At 40.0% G+C, this 24,383-nt stretch overlaps 2 protein-coding genes across 3 annotated transcripts; one reads left to right on the top strand and one right to left on the bottom strand.

Moving 5' to 3' along the window:
• Window positions 1-65: 65 nt before the first annotated feature.
• Window positions 66-8,064, top strand: LOC135936443 (proton channel OtopLc-like). 2 transcript variants are annotated; one of them, XM_065479251.1, is made up of 11 exons: window positions 66-243; window positions 3,062-3,204; window positions 4,523-4,721; window positions 4,776-4,884; window positions 4,942-5,059; window positions 5,115-5,210; window positions 5,615-5,790; window positions 5,843-6,065; window positions 6,248-6,391; window positions 6,498-6,985; window positions 7,436-8,064. In XM_065479251.1, the coding sequence occupies exons 2-11, from the start codon at window positions 3,132-3,134 to the stop codon at window positions 7,766-7,768; spliced, it is 1,959 nt and encodes a 652-aa protein (XP_065335323.1). In that variant the 5' UTR covers window positions 66-243; window positions 3,062-3,131; the 3' UTR covers window positions 7,769-8,064. The 2 variants fall into 2 exon arrangements, with proteins under 2 accessions (XP_065335323.1, XP_065335322.1); XM_065479250.1 differs by having other exon boundaries at window positions 67-243; window positions 5,109-5,210.
• Window positions 8,060-11,002, bottom strand: LOC135936444 (uncharacterized). The gene is made up of 9 exons (XM_065479253.1): window positions 10,818-11,002; window positions 10,035-10,123; window positions 9,857-9,974; window positions 9,662-9,798; window positions 9,479-9,611; window positions 9,171-9,416; window positions 8,941-9,116; window positions 8,701-8,875; window positions 8,060-8,650 (listed from the first exon to the last, which is right to left on the bottom strand). Exons 1-9 carry the CDS (start codon window positions 10,962-10,964, stop codon window positions 8,189-8,191), a joined length of 1,683 nt encoding a protein of 560 aa, XP_065335325.1. The 5' UTR covers window positions 10,965-11,002; the 3' UTR covers window positions 8,060-8,188.
• Between the last annotated feature and the right edge of the window lie 13,381 nt (window positions 11,003-24,383).

A 24,383-nucleotide genomic window follows, 5' to 3' on the forward strand; every position in this document is an offset into this window, starting at 1 on the left:
TCTTAAACTATTTTTTCTATATCACTCGATATTGTGTGTGCTCTTAAACGCTGGCTGTAAGAGGGGATATGCGTGTTTTTGCAATAAACTTGAAGCGCTTGAAAGCATGCCAAGGAAGAGGTGCCAAGCAGTGTGCTGTGGTGAGCGGCGCTGCACGATACAAGACCAGGACAAGCAGCAAGCGCAGCCCCGAGATTTGTGGCTGACTTTGGCTAACCATGATAGACTGATAAACGTAAAAAGGTAAAGATTTATAAAATCTAATTTATTTCGCAAAATTTTACCATGATAAAACAATGACAGCTAGATGGGTTGTACAGGAAAATTTTGACAATATCACTGAAGAGAGCACAATATAAGTTTTTCTCTTTATTCTCGATTTCATAAATTTTAAATTTCAAGCTCATTAATTAATGCATATAAATAATTTCTGTTCATGTTTATAAGTTCTTCATGAAAATTAGTTTTTAAACTTTAATATTTATATGTTGCCTTGTAATTGATGAGCTATATAGTATAATATTTAAATTTAATTTTATTTATTTTACACAGTAAGCTGTAAAAGTGTTAGTTTTGACTACAACAATAAGAATAGAGAAAATTTGCTCTAGCACGCTTTTTCCTGGAACAAAGGGTTCTAGAGCTATGAAAAGGCCCTGAAGCTGAAAAGCTATCTAAACTCACGCAATCCAGCACTCAGAAATTGTGCTTCAGAGATGCCAGATAGAACCAACTGTGCACAATTATCTTATTGTTACAATTCATCCAAAATCCAAACAAAAAGGGCGATCGTGACGAAAAAGTATTACAATGCTACACAAAGGATCTTATATACAGCGTTTATTTCCGCGTCTTACATTATTACTAACTGCTTGACAGGGCTCCAAAATAATTGAGTCTTTTAAATACTTAACAAAATATGAGCGCGGACCTAACGCAGTGAATGTCACTAGAGCAGTAATCACGTACTAAATTTTCAGGATATAATCTGGTTGGAGTAAATATTTTATAAATAAATCAGGAGGCAGAAAAATGCTTCTCTATAATAAAATATATTTTTGATCGCGCATATTTTGTCATGATCAAGTAGTTTGCTCTAAACGAGGATGCTATCGCATGTGTCCTACATAAATTCATCACGCTTGAAAAGGCGGTGCGGGAGTCACGCTTCACTGGATACTCATCTTCATTCATATATCATATCGCAATGATTTTCGCTCTCGTCTGTGCTTTTTAGGGGAAATTACCGCTAATTTTTCGAAATGCACAATTAATAATCTTTGAAACGCTCAATTGAGCGGTAAAAAATTTACAGTTTATATCAGTTCATCTAAATATAAACCGAATTGCAAATATCTAGTTTGCTCTGTATTTTTTCACACAATAGTTGAAATTTTTAATTTATAATAATCATTCTCTGCTTAAGAGTAGAATTGTATCAAATCCGCGAAATATTCCGCTCTGTGTCTCGCTTTCACGCAACCGTGCACTTACGGCTTTCGTGAAAGGCGCCTCCTCAAATGGGACTACTCTTCTTGCCGTCACCTAAATAAAAGATTTAAAGACCTGCGGTTTATTGTGCAATCGTAATTGCTAAGTTTAAGCGCAATTATTTGAATAAGTCGAGTCTTATGATCTCAATAATTATTTACGCCAAAAAGAGATTTCACTTACTTACAGTTCAGTAATTGCAATTGTTCATTTCTAAAACACAGCTCCCAAATAAGTATTGAATTTATTTTGCTTTGCTCTCTAATAATTCAGAATTCAATTTGATTATTTCGTTTCATAAGTATTTAATATGGAAATAATTCACACCTTGAGTGGTATTTGAACTGTTATTTAATAAAGTTTATTTATTACTAAATTTTTGTTGCTTCAACGCATAGTTTATGAATAGGAAATTTCAATCTTGAAAAACCCATTCTTCTCCGGACTTGACAGAACTTGCATCAAAGTACTTCCTCAATAAAAAGCAATATTGTAATTGACCTGAGTCTTTAACTTCTTTTTTCCGGTTTTTTATTTCTAGTTATATTTTGAATTGATGACCTTTTCAGCGTGCCAACATGCCAAGGGCAGAATAGTTTACGTTTTGAAATATTATTCGAAGACATGCAATTTCTTTGATGTTCAGGCGAGAAAGCGGCAGGATATGACAAATCTCTCGACTAAGGCCTCACCATGCTCGAAATGGGGGTAAATTCACCACTTATTTTATATCCAGAGCTGTATAAACTTCTAGCGATGTCGATTTAGGTATAGGAAAGTGAAGAAAAAAGGGCATTTAGCTCAATTTGTTGCATCTTGCGATGTCTTGGCTAATAACCAATTTGGAAAGGAGGCGCACGTTTTTTCTCTTGGACCTACAATCGAGTGTTTGCAAAATTGTCTAGAACTGATTAGGAAAATTAGGGAAAACAATTGCGGCTGGTAGCCTTGATATATCACGAGAAACCGATTGCTGATTGTGAGATGGCTTGCATAATTATTCTGCTGGCCGGCCGATCAAGCATGTGGCTGGATAATTAAGTTGGGAAACTGCTATTTTCGCACATCGCTAGCTTTTAAAGGCGGCACCAAAGTCAGCAGTATCGGGGGAAAGGTGCACCGGCCGCGACACCGACAATAATTGCACTCCTGATCGTGGTCGACAAAGCACTCGTTCTGAAAGCGCCGAGCAAAAACTGGCTAACTGAGAGGTATTCATTTTCTTTGAAAACTCAACCACACCTTTGATTTCCCAGCGTTTGTGTAATAGCGCAATTTTATGGGAGATAATCGTAGAAACGGCATTTCGCCGTGTTGTAGTCCAGCTGTGCATATCAATGCACCTTTTGAGCCAACTGACAGCCTTTTACTCATTGTTATAGTTTCATTAAAACTTTTGAAGTGTTATATCGGCGTAAAAATGTTAAGGTTTTGACAAAATAAGCATAGCCAAACATTGAATCATGTGCGCAGATATAATTCAATTTAGTTTTGTAGCATGCATAAAAGTTGCAAATCTAGGAGGAATTGGATGAATGAGTTAAAAGAGATTGTTTTCCTTCTCTTGCAGACTGTAATGAAGAGCATTCAAGAGCGTGTCACTGAACTGATGTAAGAGCGGCCACAGGGATCGTCACAGCATGCGAGGCTCTCATCTCAACTCCCGCACAGAAAAGTACCTCGATGACATATCTCCTCCGCAGCCGCATTTCAGTGAGTTTAAGAAATTTTGTCAAAGAAAAGTTTTCATAGGTTTACCGCATAAAGCTAAAAATAGCATTGAGGAAGTTATTCAACGCAGATAGGAGACAACTTTGTTTTATTTCAAAATATGATTATTTTCTCACGTACTAGCGACATAATCTCATCAGCATGTGTAGTCAACACGAGAATACAAACAAGCAATCAAGGTTTCCGAGAAGCTTTCGCAAAATAAAGCTGGCAAAAAGGTGCTTTTTCGGGCGAATGCACTTAGCTTGCGATTCACGCGACACGCACGCGGAGAGAAGTGAAAGTCTTCTGGAAAGCATCCATATACACAGCGAGCGGCGGCATTGACCTTCACATTGTTGCTCACACTACAATGCAGCATTGTTGGCCACCGCTGCAGATAAATGCAAAGGATGCGTTTGTGCGAAAATGATGGCCTCTGAAGCGCACGTGAGGCACGAATTAAAATTCCAGCTTGCAGCATTTTGATATCCAGTGTGATACAGAAGTGCTGGTTTCTCGCGACACGCTCGGCTGGCGGCGCGATTTAATCGAGTGTTATAATAATGTGGCAAATCTCATTGTATAAATATTTAACACGGCTGCCCGTGTATCCAAGTGTGATGGCACAAGAAATATTGCATTTCCTTCTTGACTGCTTGTTTAACGCCTGGTGTTTAGATAAAAATTTGCCCTTAAGGGAATAAGTGTGTGGTTCGCACGCCTCGCAGCCTACTTGAAGTGAAGAATGCGCATCATATTCTCTTTCAGCATCCACTGCAATTACAGCTTCCGTTTCCACGTACGTCCGAATCGAATATTTTTAAAATTGCTAAAAATTCAGTGTTGCGTATAGATACAAGGGCATTGTTTAATTTAAAATTATAATGTGTCTGACGTCACCTTTGATAGGTTCTAAAGCTAAGAGTTTTTCTTGCAATAGCAATAAATTTAATATAAAAAGAAGTATAAAAGTGCTTGAATTGAAGATTATTAAGAAAAGGTCCAAATCACAAGCTCCAACAGACCACGGTTTTCAATTTAAATATGTTACTTTTATGTATGATTTATTTTGACTTCTCCTTCTTTGCACTTAGTCTCTTGTGATCTCATATACAAAATTAAATAATTTAATAATATGCCATGATGTGGCATTGTTTTTATTGAGAAATTTCAGTTGTGGTTTGTCTTATGAGTGCACACGCATCACTGGACCTATCGAAAATACCATTTACTCGGGATATTTTAAGTCGCAATGGTGATATAATTATGTTATCCCCGTGGCATATTCCTATTTTGACATTACTTTTAAAAATTGCAGGCACGACCGGAGTTTTGGTTCAAATGCAAGCAGGAGGTTGTGGCAGCAGGGAATACCTTTTTGGCCGTCAACACGTCACCAGCATTGCTCATAACCCTTTGCAAACCTCTCGTTCAGTTTCTTCCTTGAGTTTTGAAAGCTGCAGTAGTAGAGATGAACCATCGTCCACAAGTAATGAGGAAAAGACTAGAATATTCAGGCAAGCAGAAGAAATGGTTGAGCCTCTGAAATAATAATGACATTTTATTAACAGAGGATACTTGGCTATGATCTTGAGCTGCGTTTATGCAGTTTTTATTGTAACTCTGGGACTTGTCATCTACATTAGCGATGTTGTCTTGGTTAACACGTCAATGGCAGAGGTAAATTTTAGCAAATAATATTTTAAATTTAGAAAAATCCCTTAAATATTTCCACAGATGTATGGAATCTATCTCGTTGCATTTGGTCTCGCGTGGTTCATCTACCTGTATAACGATATTCGACGCTACTTGAAAAACGCGAGGAAAGATTTCGCTTTGCAGCAAAGGAGGAATGGTAAGATTCCGGTCAGTTTCTTTCATCTATTTATCCGCCAATTGAATAGAAACAGGGGTGCAGTGGAGTAGAAAAAGCGTCTCTGTACCACACTATTGCTTCAATCAAGGTCGCCACTCAGGAAGTTTCTATCTCAAGATTGGTGCTGCCGGTATGTATGCATGTAGCGGAAGAAAATTTGTTATTCCGCTACTTCTTTCCGATTTTTGTGTGCTGTGAATAGGATCGAACCTTGAACGCTTGGCTTGAACATTGAAGCAGAATTTATATTACGTCTAAGCGTTAACTTACCATGAAAATTTGCATTAATTAAATGAAACTACTAAAATTGAATTAATTGTTTTAAATATCTAACAATTACCTGTCTTTAAATTAAATATTTACATCTTTTAACTGTTGAATTTTATTGAATAATAATCAAAAAATTTCTCTTCATAGATAATTCAGTCTATTTCTTATGAAATAACAAGCTGCTTGACCCATTTTCCCTTTGAGCCTCCTTCCTAATTTTAATTTTTGGCAAAGTGTAAATCCAAAGTTTAACTTATTTTGCAGGTTTCTGCTTTGGCCACTTGATCCACAGCTTACTTCTATTCGGCTACCAGGTGTCTTACCTCACGTCGTCTGAGCCGCATGTGAACAAATGCGCCAGCATTCCAACACTTGTTCTGGATATTCTATATCCTACCTATTCATTTGTACAACTGTTTTTCATTTTCAAATACTCCAACGTAATAAAATAGAGAGGAATAGGATCAAAAATTTTAATATTAAAACTCACAGGTGATCATTAACCACTGCACAGAGCTGGCAAGATTTGCCCTGATGCACTGCATAGCCTCCAGCCTCTGTTTTTGGGTCTGGACCATTTTGAGGGAGACGGTCGACTCGCTGAGCCACCTTCACCACAACCGCGCCTCAGCGATCCAAAATCTCATGCCGGTGCTGCACGAGGAGCGATCTGAGGCGCTTCATTATCCTATTACGCCATTGCCCATTACGTCGAGTAAGTCCCACGCATATTAATAAGTCAATTTGTTGATTTCCCTTTCAATTTTGTGCTGTGTGTGCAATTCTTTTTTGCCTCACCACAGCTAATTAGCTGAAACAGCAGCCGGCTTAGTAGCGCCTGACACGCTCAGCTAATCAACTAGCACTCGCTTTGTGACAGTCTCGCCTTTGTTACAGAAGGTGCACAGGATCTCGTTAAGTTTTTAAACGATACGTCTTTTCTGCATGACCACTGCAGAGGAGCAAGAACACTTTCAGACAACTTTGAGAATTTTTCCCCCTATCTCTACCCTTTCACCATTGAATATTCCATACTCGTTGGTGAGTAAACATTTATTTGTCACATCACATAAGTATTAATTCAACAAAAACTCCTTACTTCTGAGTAAATTATTCTACAGTATAAGCACACATGTATATTTTTCAGTCGGTGTTCTCTTCATCATGTGGCAAAATATTGGTCGGTGTTGCGGTCACAGCATGACCGGAAGGCCTTGTTGGCCAACCTGCCGACAACTGCCCTCGGGCTACGACGCCGACTTCACCAGCAACGTGGTGTTGCACGCGGATTGCCACTCGGCCAACAAAGGTCTCTTTGCTGGGCTCATTGTGCTCGTGGGCTCAGCTGTCTCCATCATTCTCTTCTTTGTGGCCATGGCGGACCGGGCCTTCGTCGCCACTGGCCTCTTCGTTAACGCAGTGACAGAGCTGAGCCTGCTGGTGATGATGACAGTGGCCGTGGCCGTCGCGTATCGACAAATGACCCGCCTAGACGTCAACAAGCACGCCGTCTCTCTGCTCGACGATCTCCTCCTTTTCATCTGCATCCCTGCCTTTTTCCTCTATGCAATATTCAGTATCATGCCTGCGGTTCATAGCAAGAGTTACATATCAATCGCAACAACAGTTCTGCAGGCAAGTTTAATCTCGTCTTGTTTCGAAATCCGGTATAAAGCAGGGGCTAAAGATTAAAGTAAATATATGATCAGGTTTTAATTGCCATGATTTGAATTTTTCATTAAGCTGAGAGGAGAATATTAAATATTTTGTAAAAATTATATAATTCGTGGGATAAGTGAACAAGTGCATGCATCGTGCATTGAATACAAATATTGCAGGCTGCGGGGATCAAAATTTTCAAAAAATTTCTTAAGTGAACGGAGCTGTTTAATCCAAATTTTACACAAGTTTTGATTTAGTCACTATGAAACTTTTGACACAAAATTAAATCATATCTTTGGGCATTAATATCAACTGTAAAGATCGTATTTTCCCCATGTTATCAAAATCTATTGCGTAGTCATGCTGGTATTTCAATTTTAATCGAATGTAAAGGTTAATCTTTCAATTTTATGGCTATTATAGGTTATTCAAGTGTTGCTGCAAACTCCTTTCATCATCGACGGCTTGCGTCGGTGCAGCAACTCCCGCGCACTGCGATACCAAAAGCCGGGTCGCGAATTGGTGACCTTTCTCGTCGTGTGCAACGTAGCGATGTGGATCATTGAAACCTTCGAGATCAAATCGCAAGACGCGCGTGACGACCGCTTCCATTTTTACGGCAGCGTACTGTGGACAATGCTGAGCCACATGACATTGCCCCTCACAATGTTTTACAGATTTCATTCTTCTGTTTGTCTGGTTGACATTTGGAAGTCTGCCTACGAGCCTGCAGAAGCAGAAACCCAAAGATTTTGATTTCGCTTATTTGCTAGTTTCCCTTTATTTATTTTATTTGAGCCACTCAAATAAGAAAAAGTAGATTTAACGGAGAAGTATCGTGAGCTAGACAACTTTCATAGTTCCTTTTAATTTAGACATTTTCCCAAAAAATAAAACAACGTTAATTTTTTTAATTTGCAAGAATGAAAATTGCACAAAAAGTTGTTATGTAGATATTATAACAAATAGTTAAATTTATTTATTGATATTGACGCGCGATTTCGGAAATGGGATTAGCGTGGTAAGGTGTATATAATAAATTTTAAATTGATCGTGACAGCATTTTATTGTGCTTGACACCCATGAAAAATTACAATAAGTTACTGAAAAAGGACTAGCAGCAGTTTATGTGGCACAGGTTTCGACAATAATGACAGGTAAATTGACATTTATCACTTAAACAGTCTCCTCAGCTTCAACGCTCCTCACCTTCTGGTATCTGCGCTCGGGGTTGACCTTTGGGTCGACAGGGTACGCAACCTGAGCACGTTCTCTCTCCGCTTTACGAGTTTTCTTCCGACAACGAACTAATATGAAAACTATTTCCCCAATTATTATCGCTCCAACAACAAAAATGATCATTTGCGCGGTCGACCCAACGCTGCTCACTTCTTCCTCCACTTCCCCGCTTGTGGAGTTGATATTGATTCTGTCGTGCACTACTTGTGGATCAAGCAATGAAGTTGCAGTTCCAATCACCTCAGTCACGGTAACTTCCGTAACTTCAGTTGTTTTGAGTGACGATGATTTTTCTTCACTATTAGCTGTGACAAAAATTGGTTCTTTTTCTGTAAAAGCTGCCGTTGTTGTTTTCCCTCTAGAGGTGCATATGTTTCCATTTGGAGGCCAAGTTTCAATCTAAAATTAAATTAATTAAAAATCGATATTGAAATTTTTGAAAAACTGACTGAAGCGGAATGTGCTTGCGATTGTAGCAATTGAACTCCTGTTTTGACCGCCTTGCAAGAGATTGCGTGCCTCCCGATTTCATTGGTCGGCCTCATGCACGCAGTATAATGACCAGGCGCGTCCATTTCCAGGGAAACTGCTTCAAAAATCCGGTTTCCCGTTTCAGCAGCATAACTAAAAAAATTAAATCGCAATGTTTTAAAAAATAATCGGGAACAAACTCAAGTTGGAATTATTACGATATATCAAAACGGTCGAGATTTTCCACTGGAGGCTCGATTTGAGCTTTTACGTGCACAACTCCCGACTCCCTCGTCACATAACAGTTAAGCTTATGGTAATCTTCACTCAGCAAAAATACAACCACGGATACAGTGTTGTTTTCAGCTCCAACCTTCAGCTGCCATATACCAGCCTGCTCCAAAAATTGACGTTTTAAAATTGTTTTAGAATTTTAGAGATTATTTACAAGTGGATTAGTTTGCTGGTACACCCAGCAGCCAGTTTCCAAATCGAGTTCTGCGTCAAGAGTCCGGACACTGTCTCCCTCATCAAGCTGGACATTCATTAAGTCGTACTCCAATTTTATGGACGAGTTGCTTTTGGTGGTGGGGCACATAAAAACTTGAAGAACGCTCTGAGGATTTTCCGCTGTTTCATCAAGCTCAAATTCAACCGGACAAGAGGCATCCTTTTCGCATTCCTTAGTTGTGATCTAATAACGGGGAGAGTCTGATTAAATAAAGGAAAGTATTTTTTATATTACGAAGAAATTACAATGGAGTAATTCTTGGCAACGGGAAGTGACGCGAATGTCATTAAAAGCCTCGAGAAAGTTGGGTTTGGCACGAAGTCACTGCCACCGTGCGTTGCGTTCGACAGCTCATCCAAGTCAGCATCAGATTTTTCCCTGTTTTGAGGATATATTGAAAATTTAAAACAATCAATTTGAAAAATTACGTCAAAGCGATGGAGAAAATTCTGAACTTCGGTTGAACGCTCTGTATCGTGAATTGCGCTGTGTCATGTGGCATATCGTCGGCTCGTTCTTCCATCAATAAAACGACCAAGTCTTTGGCATTTGCATCCTGTAGCATCTATTAAATTTTTAATAGAATTAGTCAAAATGTCATTAGCTCAAATTTTGACCATTACTTTGGCTGCCTCGCCTATGCCGCAAAAGAGGCACGCGCTTTTGGAAAACTCCTCGTCGGGCAACATGGACTTCAGACTGGACCCAGACATGTTTTTCATCCAAAACCCCTCTTTTAATCTAAAGTGCAAGGTTATTAAAGAATAGCTTATGAAAATTGCAATTAGCTTGAGCACGCACTTAAGTTGAGAGATGCCAATTGATGAGCTCGATGGAGAGAGATATTTCGTCCAAACTGAGATTGCCTGCCTCATTTTTGTATGTAGGTCCTTGAACAGAAATTTCATGCTAAATATTTTGGGATTTTACTTCCTGCTAGAGTCACACAACAATGATATTAAAACTGGAAGTCCCCGCAAGATACGTAAATCGCTAACCACTACAGAAAGGAAGTAAAATGACAGGGATAGCGTCGTAAGTATTTTTGCTCCACTAAACTGTGTGTATATAAATGACATTACCATTACAATTATGCACACGTGACATCAGTGACAAAGAATTTGTATGGTAAAAGTAAATAGCTCGCTCAAAGTTTACTAGACAAACTTCTCGGAATGTGAGTCTCATGTCGTGGAAAGTGTTAATCATTCTTGGTTAATAAAACTGCCTTTAAGTTCACTACTCATGCCAGTAGAATTTTACCTAATTTAAGCCATTTATTCTCAATCCAAGGAATTGTGCATCTCTTTTTATCCTAATCATCACAATTTCCCAGATATACTTAAAATAACAATAGAACATTATCTGGTTAAATTGCAATTTTTCAATTCGATGATTGATTGGACCCCAATTCCTTCAACAGATAGCTCACTACTCACGAAACTATAGAAATAACTTGCGCTGTTTGCTTTGTCTCAGAGGTATGACTCACCGCAAGTTTTTTGTCTGTTGCAAACTTCATTGAGAATGAATGAAATTTATATACCAGAAATTTTGCTGTTAGATAAAAGGGAATTAACTCACGTCCATCATCATTGACGCGGAGGTGTCCACGGCGAAGACAATCCGATCTGCCAGGACATTGTCCCAATTCTCTTTTGAGTGACCCGCTACGGAGTTAAGAAAAATCGCGGCAAACGCGAGAGCTGCGAGCCGAGCCGCAGATGCCATAGCTCAGTCGTAGCACAACTGCGAACGAGGAAGGAAAATGAGTCAAACTTATTACTCGCGCTGAAGGCAAACACGCGAAAGAGAGAAGGTGTGCTAGATAAGATAACGTAACGCGTCGCGATGATCAAATACGCACAGAGAGCACACTCTCAGCAGTCGCCTAGCAGTATTTATGTCACTATGCGTATTTGCTTACTTGTCAATTTTGCTTTCTCAATTTACTTTATAGTTGTAAGCAGCTATATAACCTTTGTTTCCCTGTAAAGACTTTATTGTAGTCACAAAGATAGGACAAGAAGTGTCACACTGAAGAGCAGCTCAAAAGTGACTCTAAACGTGTGCAGATAAAAGGCTCGAATACTTCATATCAGCCGAATTTATATCAAAGATATTATAATTTGAACTATATAATATACATTGATTTTTTCACAGTATGACTGCTAAAAAGTATTGTGCTATGGAGTTTTTTTTATCTATTCCCAGAAAAAAGCTTTTCCTATATATAGTTATACTGATTATTCTCATCATAATCACCATTTTAGGAAAACTTTTGATTTGGTTTTCTATATGACTATTTTTATAACTTTGGCTGAGCTTGTTCCTTGTTATTTCAAATTCAGAATCAAGTCACTCAACACTTTCGAGTGGATTACGCGGCGAGCATGCAGTTGCACAGCGTTGAATAAAATTTCATATTAGAAAAGGACCACTGTTGCTGTTGCCTTTATGACTTAAGGTGTAGCAACAAAATAAACGCGAAGATTCTTGTCAGAATAAAATTAGCAGTAAGTGTGATTAGATGAAAATCATATTTTTTAATTAATCATATAGGAGGCTAAAAATTTTCATGTCCAAATATTGAACAAAACCAGGAACAATTCCTCTGGTAAAAATATTCAATTAAAAGAACGTCCTTTCGACAAGCGTAATTTGATTTTGATTGAATGAGGAGGATGATTCAAGGTGGAAGTCGATCCTCGGATTTTAAGTGCCTGTTTAATGCTTTTCTCCCCACATCACGTGATTTTGTAAAAAGTGGCATATGCGTAGCATCCTCCCAAACCGGGTGCATAACATGAGGTTTAGCATAAATGCGTTCCAGACTGGTTCATCCGGAGGGCTGCTGCGTGCAACACGAGTTTATACGCAGGACGGAATGCACAGAAGGGAATAGCAGCCGGCGCGGCGGCAGCCTTTCCATCAAGCGCGGTGGTTGTTTATTTTCCGCAGAGTAACGAGACAGGCGGGCAGGTAAATGGGCCAATTTTTCATCATCATGGCGCCTCGCGCGTCATCATTTTTGAGAGAGGAACTGGCGCGAGAGCGGCCGGATTTCCCTTCCATCTCCGCACAATCGAAAGCACGAGATGCCGCTGCGATAAAAGCCGGTCGAGCACCGTGCATACTCACACCGCTTCAAATATACAAAAAGCCAGCGGCGTCCTCTCTGACTATCGCGTCCGATCGAAGCACGCGACACTCGCCACTGCTCCACTCCAGGTGAGTACCCTATCTGTATACGCACATTTAATTTGAAGCAATTAGTGCTGTGTGCGAATGGACGCGTGGGCGAGACCGCGATTGGCGCGTGCGATTAAAAGTGCGGCAGAGTCACCACGACTCTATTGCGTCGAGAAATCGGTACGGTTACGGAAAAAAGCGGAAATAGGATGTCCTCCTCCTGCTCTCGTGGAATCTTGATTTTGTCACACAATCAAGAGTCATTATGAGGTTTTGCTGATGTTGAATAACCAGCAAGAAAGGAAATGTGCGTGGATGTTAAAACTGTATATATATGACTTGTAGGAAGAATAAATAATTGTACATTTAATTTCAAATGAGCTTTATTATGATTCAGCAGGGTGGATGCACTTGGTATTGATGAAACCTTAGGTGCATAATTTAAAGCATCATATTTGAGAATCTGCAATAATTTGCCATAACTCAGACAAATTGCTCTTTTGCTTAGAAGGAAAAAAGTTATATTCGTACAGAAAATAAAAGTTTCCCTCGTTGAAAAGCAATCAATTTTACTAAAACGCAAAGCCAATAGAAAAATTCTGGAAAAATCGCACAGGTATGCTGATTACAACTCAATTGGAATTTCCCACTCATTTTCTGTGAAAAATGAAATTTTAATTACATTTTTAACTAAATTCAAACAAGATATAATTTAGAGCAGTGCATAATGACTCAACACAGTTAGATAGATATTTTCAGCGGTTTATTCCTTCTAGTGGTGCTGTGAACAACTAAATACAAGTTAAAATGCAGGAAATAGCCGATTCTTGATTCTTCAGAGGAGCTATTCGCTGCTGCAGGCCAAATCAAGTGGGTGCCGGTAATTGGAAATTTAAAAACAATAAAAATTCTATTAGGGAGTAACAAAAGTGTTTGCTCTGACAAAAGGACGGGCTGTGCGCTTAAAAAGTGGTGAAATAGGGGGAGAAAACAGTAGAATCCGCGAGGGAATCTGGCTGGTGCTTCAGGGGCGTGCGAGGGCGGCGGCCGGGTCAGTAATCAGGTTTCTCAAGCTCATCTCCAATAATAGCTCTTCGTTCTCTGCTCTCATTCGCATTTCGCCTTAAAGACCGCATTCTATATGTAAGCTCCCAGGTGCTTTCCCAGCACGGCCTTTGTTGCGACAAAGCAGTTTTCCACTCTCGAAACAGAAATCCGCTTAAAAAGACAAGGCTACTGTGAACATTTTTAGGAAAAAATCAGAATCCTTCTCTTCTTGCTCTTTTGAAATTGCAAATTTTGCTCAGCAACAACCTTACCAAAATTTCAACTTTCCGAATGCGTACAAACTGCCGATTCCGATCCGGCAATTTTGAAGCCCTTCGAGGAATTTAATTTTCCGCGGGCAGGACAGCAGGTGCAGTAGGAGTTGAACCCTTTCATTGCCATGCATAATATGAAGTAGTGATCGTCGTAAAAGTAAAAAGAACGCCCACCGTGATTTACAGTATTGATCCCCGCAGAATAGGCAAGGGCCATAAAAATGTCGTCTGAGCGGGCTAAAAGTGTCTTGTAAAGTGTATTTTGCGGCGTGTAATGGGGCTGCCTTTAGGGCAACAGACCCGCCTGGTGATTGGATTGGGTGGTAAAACATTGTGTGCACTGCGTGATTGCCGCAAAAAGTGATTTGTTGCTCACTTCCGCAAAATCGATGCTGCATGGATGCTCGCTCCCCCTCTGGTTCGCCGCCGCCGCGCTCGCTTCAAAGATCAGGGGGCGCAAATTGCTGCTGAGAGAGGACGCTTTTTCACTAATTTTCGCCGAGTGCCAGCAATCGACTTAAGTCAGGACCACTTCTGCTCGTGGCCTCATAAAAAGCCTAAAAGGGCTATCGGTCTTTTTCGTGGAAAAGCAAGCTATACAACTTGCAATTAGAAATTTCTTCATGAGAACAAATTTTCGCTCGAGGTTTGTTGCATTTTTTAGTGGTGATTGAAGTGTTGCCTAGTAAAATAAAGTTGTGCTCAGAGAAAATCTTAAACAATTGGTTCCAGTTAAATTGGGCTGCGACTAGTTGGAAGTTTACATTATGAATCGCATTAAGAATATGATTTTTTTGGTGGTTTCAATATTATTTGTAAGAGGGTTCATCTTTTCATCAGAAAATTAATTTAAACAAACTGTGTTAACAAGAAATGCAAAAAAATCAAGGACAAACTTGACTTTTGAAACTTCGACAATATAATTGGTTTTGCTGGGAAATAATTTTCAGCGCAAAGAGCACGCGTGTGTCAAAGGAGCGGGAGAACATTTTTAGCAACGGATTTGCGACCCATTCTGCCATTCTCGCCAACAGGGCTTCACTTTCCCAAAAAGCCCTGAATAGACATTCTGGAGATAATCCTGATCTGCTTGGGAGTCAGGCAGAAAGTTCAGCACCTCTGTGATTTGATTGACGGGCCGAGCAGATCAGCAGAGATGAGATCCTCGTCTCTTGAAATAAATTGTTCCATAATGCAGTAGGAAATTGCCGCGCTCCGCTTCTTCATCTTCTCCGCTCCTCGCGCGCGGTTACGTGTACGCGCCGGGCGGGTACAGCCCACTGGAATATTTGCCTGCCGCGAGTGGATGAAGAAAAAATGCACGCCTCGAGGCATCTCCTCCACTTTTGTTTTCCTTGCTTGGTGGTTTGCCTTGGAAATTCAATATTTTCCGCAGTGTTAACCCCTCAACAAGCAGCAAACAACTTATACTTTATTTTTTATTTACCCCGCCGAGCGGCGTAGTCAATATTTGTCGTCACCGTTTTTGCAATCACATTTCTCCTGCTTTGAAATTCACCTGCTGCGACTCTCTCTCTCTCTCTCTCTCTCTCTCTCTCTCTCTCTCTCTCTCTCTCTCTCTCTTCTCTCGGATGCAAATTGAATTCTTCGCTGGCGCCATATAATTACGCAACCCCGTGCGCCGTTCTCCATATACACTTTTGTACATTGAAAGCGGACACCCTTGTGGGCCTGGAGTGTCCTCCCCGGTGAGCACTCTTTGCCCTTGAGTGGCGCTCCCTCATCTTTTTCCAATTTCCAAGCTAAATTTAATATAATCTGAAACGCAGACGGAGGACGGATTTCGAGTTTATCCACTGATGACTGGCATTGATTCACATTTGAGGCACATTTAATGCATTGCCAATTTTTAAAAAAATGGCTACTGTCGCTATTGTTTCACTTGCTTGAACTTAATGAGTGTTTTACAAAATTTAGGGAATTGTTGTAAAACATCACGAACAATACCATGTTACTTTGGAACTCTGGAAATCCGTCCCAGGATAAATGCACCAATCAAAAACAAACGACCACAATTGAATGTGAAAATGCTGTGGAGCTAATTATTTTCGAGTGCTCGCACCGAACATAATTAACCAGGATAATGGACCTAAGCGGCCCACGTGAGCGAACAACGCATTATGAAAATCTGACGGCTCCCTGTGCGCGCAGAATAATATTATACGAATGTAAATTCACGTATGTGCAGGCCTAAAAGCCATCGAGATACTCTTGAGATATCATGAAATATAAACAGAGGGCTTGGCAGGTCGCAATCCCTCCAGGCCACACGATGCCTTCGCTCATAGATACGTGTACGTAAATTCATACACTCAGGCAAAACTACAACTTCATGTCCTTACATCAATATGCTCGTCGAGTGATGAGTGTAGGAGAGCATTTCGAGGGATGCTCCTCTTTCCAAATAACTCGCAAAAGCAGCAGGTATGCGAACGGTGGAGCGAGACATTCAGAAGTATCCGCGTATCGCTACATCATCGCGCCACTGCTAGGGCTACTTCCGAGAGCAAAATGCTCTCCGGTCCCGCTACGGTTTAATTGAAATAAATTTTGGAGCAATAAAAGTCGTGTCAATATGGGCGCATGGCTTCAAGATAAATTATTCATTTTGTTTTAATCTCCAAGCCCTTTATCATATTGATCTCATGCAACATTAAAAAATGACCACATTTGGGAGGAAATATATATTTGTAGGATTAGAGATCAGCTTACTGAAACTTATGATTAGAATAGTTCGCAAACTGTTCTATTAATCTAGCCTAAACCAAATAACAATTATTATTGATCAAATCGTGACTCATATATAGCTGGACTAAAACATCTTGTTTTATCATCAGCAGTATGAGGATAAGCGAAGCCACATGATCGAAGGGTAAACTTGCATATAATTTAACAAATTGACAAATTTGGATTTTTTTTCAGTTAACAATTGTTATTATACTATATTAATAATATTCTTTAATAATGCGTTGACATAAATTGTAATGAAATGTGACAAAGAACTATGCGACAAAAATACTAAGTAAGAAAATTGCATGAAAATTTATATATGTATAAATTGAAAAGTAAAAAACGTGATAGTTAAATATCATACAATTTTCACATTTTGGTGTGCTCTATAATTATTTTACCTGTGTAAATGTTAATTTTAATTTTTAGTAAAGCAACTGTCTCTCTAGAACATGAGAAGTTGGGTGAAAATGATAAAAACGTCAATTTAGCTGTAAAAGCCAAGTTCCGAGAAGGGCTCTCTCTCTCTCTCTCTCTCTCTCATGTCCACTCTTTCCGGTGTCCTCGCCGACGTGCACCAATACCGACCCTTCCACGTAGCATACGCAGAAACGCAGCCATGAATTCTCCACGCCTCGTGGATTGTAAAATTGTATAAAAATATGAGAGCTGTGCGCGGTACGGGGCATGGTGGACGGCAAATAATAATAAATTCACATCCTCAAACTTTCGCTACCTTCCGCTCGGCAGCAGAGAGATGGAAAAAATCACTGGGGACGTTTGAAAATGCCGAGCCGAGCACATAAAAGTTTAATTACGCTCGATGTAATAATTTATGGACCACCGCCGGCAAGACACACACTCACTAGGGTCAGAGTCCGCTTGTGTGTGTGTGCATATATGCTGATTCGATTTGCATTCGCGCGCGTGCATTTGTGTCGGCTTTGTTACAGTATCAGCTTCCAACAGACGGCAGACGGAAACAAAAGTTGGCCAAACATGTCACATTGAGGGGGTGAATGAATAACTGGTTGGTTTGCGGGTGACTGGCAAAGTTTAAAAGAGATGTACGCGCAAAAGCAGGGATTTGCCGTGACATTCTGCGCCGGATTTAGACTCGCAGTCAGAGCTTGCTTTGCGGACGCTGACCACCTTCGCTGCCTGCGAGAGGATTTAGGACCACGATATTATAAAGCTAATGAGTAATCTCACATCTCGCACTGGATGGCTCCGCTTTGAACCGCGTCAGAATTGTGCTGCACATATTATACCACAACTAATTAAATTGAGCTACTAGACGATTGAAAGAAAATCTTCTAATTGGCATAATTCAGGGCGATATTAATTTCAAAAAATCTTGAAGTGCAGACATTTTATTATTAATTCTTGATACATATATTTCAGTGGGAGGCATTTCAATTTCTGATGAGTTTGTTATTCAGAAATTAAAATGGCCACTGAACCAAAAATTATTAAAACTGTCAAAACGTTGCTAGATTTCTAAAATAATCGTGTCTCGCTTAAATCTATCCAACGACGTATGCCTGATTATACGAGGAAACGTCATGTAACAAAATAACATAAGGATTCCCATTGAGAGACAAAGCTCGCTATTTGAACAGCACACAAACTTTGCTGCTGAAATTTTCTCGGAAATGCTTTTCACGTATTTCTAAGTATTCTCTCAACTTTAAAAGTTTAGTTTATGTTTTGCAGTAAAGGTTTTCTTTAAGGTTTTCAAGTATGATTCCTGTTTAAAACCGAAACTAAATTTTTAATTTGATTTTTCTATAGACTTGTATAGGCTTGTTTATAAATATCATGACTTTAGCAAAGCCTTCGTCATCAAGCATCATTAAAATAAAAAAAAGTCTGATCGAAACAAAATCATGAAACACAAGGCAGCTTCTTGGAATCCCTGCTCCGGCATCACGGCTAGTCTTTCTTTTTAATAATATTCAAAATTCACCTGATGGCGCCGGCATTAGAGGCGCAGAGATTGCCGGAGCTCTGCTGGAATAATTAAGTGAAATGCGACACAAATTGCTAGAGGGGTGGCAGGCGGGGCTTAAAGAAGATGAAGCGGCGCACTAATTACAATGCCGACTGTGGTGCAATATCAATTTCTGCCCATGCAAAATGCTGCTCTCTCTCTCTCTCTCTCTCTCTCTCTCTCTCTCTCTCTCTCTCTTTCGCTGATATTATTTCCTCGATTTTTGTCGGTCGGTCTGTCTGTTGGTTCGTCGACCTGACAACAGTAAAATTCGTGAAAATAATAATCACGCAGCAACGCGATGGAGCAACGATCTATGTATCTGGCACGCGCGGTGATGTGCACCGCCGATAGCCAAGTGGAGCGCGACTGGCCGGCGGATGGCACTTCCTGTCGTGTGCGTGGCTGAATTTCCAACTGCGGAAAATTTCTAGTAAAGTTTCATGCTGGAATGACAATGCACGGGGGCCCAGTCAAGGATGCGAACATATCAGTATTTGTGGGAAACTGACTGTTTTCCCAAGGCTTATCAACGCAATCAAAAATATTTGTTACTGAATACAATATATTATAAATTCGGCTTCAAAATATAATGAAAGCACATCAAACTTGAGTGTGAAGACCAAATTTTCAATTTTTTGTTTTATTAGAAAATATGTTATTCAAATGTTGTTAAAGGTTCCTTAGAAAGTATGAAAATTGTGACAGTAATTCCTTATTGCAGTATCAAAACGTAATTAATAACAGATTTAGTATAACAAAATTTGATTCAAGTAACACAGTAACGCAGTAAGTAAATACAGTAACGCCTGCAGCTCGCCTGCATACCTTGCAGGCCTCTCAATAATAAAAAAGTAAAAACCCTTTTCGTGTTGACGAAGCACATTTAATTTGCTCCTAATGCTCTCCAGCGCAGCAATCAAGTGGAAAGGTAGGCAACAAGCAGACGACACGTACAAGACACGTTGCATACCTCTTGGATGGAAGGAGCTCGTAGGCCCAACATCTGCAGAGTGCGTAGAGAATGATGCAAACGTGAGATTCAACTACTTACTTACAGCACGAACGCTCAGCAATTTAAAACACTCAACATGAATTAAAGTATCATGAGCCACCCCAAAATTTGGATCAACACACATGGAAGACGCTATCAAGCCTTACAAGTTTTCTCTCGCATACATCGACTGACAATTACCTGGAAATATTAATCACCCTCTTTTCACCAAAATTTCGCGGAAATTTTGGATAGCAACATCCGATTCATAGAATCCAGTTGGCAACCCAAATATGATGGGAAATAATTATTTTGTTGTATTTCCCAGTACATGTTGGCAATCTTTTGAAGCGAAATTCCCCTCTCATGCTGGAAGCGAAAAGTAGCCGATTGAAATCAATTAAGGGAGAGGCGAGCGGGAGAGCAATGCAGCGACGACGGGAGATGCATCCTCGGCTCTGCTCTCGGGTGCACATGGCGCACACACGGGCAGGGATGGACCGCGCATTAATCGATAAGGGTGCTGGGGTGGGGGGCCGCCATCAAGTACCATCCTACCTGCGGCACCTGCTGCAGTCCACGGCGGCCACTCGCGCTGAGCACATCAACGCAGCCTTCGCTCCGCTGGCCGCACCGGCTCTTGCTGCTTTCGTGAGTACTGGTTGGGGCCTCTGGGGCCCTTACTTTGCTATTGAATTAGCTTCCAATATTTTTTTTTCAAGTTAGAACGATATTTTTTTAAGATTCCTTGATTTCTGTCAGTTCATTTATCTCGTTTACATTGAAACACGTGGGTTGATTATTGTAGGAATTTTTAATCGATTGTACATTTAGCACCTGTACATATATCATAAATATTTTAATTTGTTGAAAAATCGAACTAATATCGGATTTGGATACCTGTTAATGCTTATGATATATAATTTCCAATAGTACCTTTTAATTTATGAACTAGTTGTTATCAAACGCAGCAAATACCAAGATTTTTAATTTAAAAATTCAAAATCTTTTTTAATTTAGTTTTGAATTTAATTTTTACAACACAAAGAGTTTGTCATTAATCTCAATATCTTGTTCCGTCCATGTTATAATTTTGTTAACTCAAAAAAATTTTTTTTAACTAATAAGTATTTGCAAATCTCAGTGGCCCAAAATGTTTTAGCGGAATCCAGCTCTCAACAAATCCATTTTTCGCACTCTCTCCGTGAGTAAGCCTCGGCTTTCGCGCGTTCTGCCAGCGCGCAAATTAAAAAGCGTCCGCACAGATTTATTTCGGTGAAAACTTGCTTCTACCTCACTCTCGGCTACTTTTCAACATTGATATTCCGCAAGAATTTTATTATGAAAAGCGCTGTGAGAGTGAGGAGACGGGCTCCAGCCGAGGGAGAGGCTTGGGGTTTGCAATGCGATTACACGGGGATTATTAATGGGCCACTCTAGCAAGGTAATTACACCTTGCAGGGGGTAGTAATTACTTTGCAAGTAAATACTCTCGGCTGCAGAAGGCCCGCTTTTAATTTGTCACCCTGACGTCTTCCTCTCAGCGGTGCACGCAACACTTAAAAATGATGGTTCGCGGCGCGCGTCTTTCAACCCCCCAAATCTCAGCTTGTAAAATTTCACAGCTTTTGGAAAATTAATTTAACAATTTTATCCTGCCGAGAGTTGAATTTCGCGTTGTAATTAAGTGTTTCAGTCATTCTTGACATTGATAGCAATGAAAAGGAAAAACTCGTTGAGCGAATCTTCTCTTCCAAGCCGCCGGTTCTGTAAAGAAGCTACAATATCAAAAGCCAATTTGTTTGCGTACATAAAATTCCCATAAAGTCTGAGAAAAATGTATTTCACCGGGAGCAATATTAATCTCACTCAGCGCAAAGTAATAGGGTTTTAAAGCGTGATTCCAGTAGGCCGCGCATAACGTTAGCGTTCCGTCGTCCAGGCGGGTGAATGATATGCAAATGAGGCCAGAGATGTGATCAGCATGCGACTCGTGTCTGGGCCTAATGATGCCATAGTCAGGTGCAACGACAGCCTCCAACAATGCAGCCGCGGCTAATCCAATATAAGCGGCAGCAAAGCTCGCAGCCTGACAACGTGATTTAATCAAGCCATCATTTCACTACTCTGCTGGCTGGATTAAAAATCGCGAAATTTTCGGAAACGTCTTTTGATCAAAAGTGATCGCACGTCCATTGTCTGCTTGACGTTTCTTTGTCTTTTCAAGCTATTCATTTTATTTTAAATAGGTTTATTGCAGACACTTCTTTTCATAATGATTAAAAATGACAATTTTGGTTGAGTTCTTAATATCTAACATTATGTAATTGTAAATTACTAATTTTCATTTCGTGACAGTTAAAAACTCATTATTTGAATCAACTCACGATTAAAAAGCCAATGCTTGGATTTGAAAATAATTAGACAAGACTGGTCTGGATTTAGATATTTTTGCAGAAGCAAATGAAGAATCTAAATATCTTCAGCATAAGCTTTTCAATATTGTTGATAAAAAAGTCAATTCGGAATCCGATAATATAGATATCATTTCCCTTACAACTGAATTTTTGAAATAGATGAATTCCCCATTAGCGAGCTTTAGTTGGAGTCCATTCCAAGCATCTATAGAAATCTAAATTTAAAAAAATCTAATCTTTCATGTCACTCAACAAAGCAACTAATTATAATACTATTCGAAGAGAAAATCCGACATTTGTTTTTAAGCTTGAATAGGTGCTGCCGCAGATGCTGACTCGCGTAACGGGTTCAATCCCATTCAATTTCTAATCATTGCAATTGCCATTGAAGCGCAATCTGTGCTCGTCGACGTAAAACTCAACGATATTACCCCCGGGGCTTTTATTTGCTACCGTTAGATCCAATAGTAGCCAATCGAGCATTAATCCGCTTTATACATTGGCCACAATCGATGAAATGGGCCGCGACGCATACATACCAACATCAGCAACGCCGAAGGAAAACTTTTGCACCCCCTATCACAGGCAGCAGGGTGCTGTTTATTTATTTCTCTCCTCGACGAACAAGTTGGGGAAGCGAGCAGGTGTTCTGAGGTAATTAACGACTTGCGCTGGAATTATTTGCGCGGTAAAAAATGGTTTCGTCAGGGCGTCTCTCGCTCTCTTTCTCTGCAAAATGAGAAAGTAAGTTGTAAGCTCATTTCGCAGCGGGAGAGATAGAAGAAGTTGTCGGAACTCTTCCGTCTTTGATCGCGACTCCATTTCAAAGCCGCAGATTTTTGTTAACAAACTTGTGCAGCCAATTTTCGTTTCACAAAACTCGGCTCGTTGATTGGCAGATCCAAATGATCAGAGGATATAATTTTATAATGCTGAACCCTTTGATAAAAATCGTTTTCTGCCTGGCGCGAGAAGGTAAGCTTGAAAAGGGCATTTCCTCGGGTGCAGCCAACACAAATATTGACCGAAATCATAATGAAAGTGCGAACGTAGATATTGCGACGCGACTAGACTAGATTTCGCCAGCCTTTATGACTTTGCTCCAAACTTATTTACAATGGCCTGGCCGCAGACGCTTTGACAAGATTCACTACCCAGACTTAATAGGACCTTCTTTCAACCCGAGAATGGGGGCTCTTTCCTACCTAAAGTGTTGCTCCCCTTTAACGTTTCCTAAGCCTTTGCCATCCAAGGCATGCAATTTTCTGCAAAATTGGAGGCGAGCGTCAACAAGGAACAACCGCACAGAGACAGACTTTGCAACAACGATTACGTGTATCATTGTTACTGCTTTCATTATTCAAGCTCATTGCCGGTACGTCGCTTAATTCGTTTCTGCCGTCCATTACTAGAGTTAATCAATTGTTTATTCTTTTGAAGAACTTTAAAATAGTAATTAGATTATTTTTGTTTTTTGTTAACATACTATTTATTTTCATGTAATAATAATTATGTATGAGCGCGCACTTGTATATTCTTGCAGTTATCACATAGAGTACATAACATTCAAAGTGTAAATTTTAATTTGATGTTACTTCTCAAGAACACGTCTAGTGAATTGATCAAACTTTTTTTAATATCATCTTCATTCAACATGTTCTTGGGATTGATCTCGCCTCTCAACTACGGCAAAGGTTTTTCTAATTCTTCAAAACAATGCGTTATTTCAATGGATGTAAATTCAGTAGCTATTCGAATTTCTCTTTCCAGTAGAAATCTCGCAATTTTAAATCAATAATAAAAAAATCGAGAATTCTATTGAAACAGAGGAAATCGACTATTTGCTGTAATGACTGGTATTGTAAATTTTGTATGCTCGTCCCCTAGCTATTATCCGTCCTAGAATTCAAACCACCAGCGGATTCCTCAACCAGAAGTGCCTGCTTATCAAGCCTCTTACAGTTCGGGTTTCAAGACGACAGAACCGTGATTTTATGACAGGTTCGTTGTCGACGAAACCTGCACCTGATGAGGCAGTGCCAGCTCGCTAATTAATTAGCCCGATAATCAGGCAGCTCTCTGTCTCTCTCACTCACTCATAGTCTGATAATATCGAGCGCTCGCGTGGAGCATCGGATTCGGCGTGATGGAGAGGTGGCAAATTGAAAGTGACGGCCCCCTGGGCACTATTGCGTGTCATGTTCCGCACCTGCAAATGAGCCCACATTGTACTCGCTGTTGTTGTTTTGCCGATAGCACTCGGATTTGAACTTGCGCAAAATGGCCCTCTGGCGTTGCTATTCGCCGTGGAATGTAGCGATTACCGTGCAGAATGTTTACCGATACATTCATATACTAGTCAGCCCGGTGTTGAAATTTCATCCCTGGATCTGGTGCGACACGTGCGTTGCGAAATGTGCAGGCGCAGCTGAATTTGTTTTCATTTGCGAGTGCTCCTCGCAATTTTTTATCCTGCAAAGT

The sequence above is a fragment of the Cloeon dipterum genome, chromosome 2, assembly GCF_949628265.1.
Source record: "Cloeon dipterum chromosome 2, ieCloDipt1.1, whole genome shotgun sequence".
NCBI classification, from domain to species: Eukaryota; Metazoa; Arthropoda; class Insecta; order Ephemeroptera; family Baetidae; genus Cloeon; species Cloeon dipterum.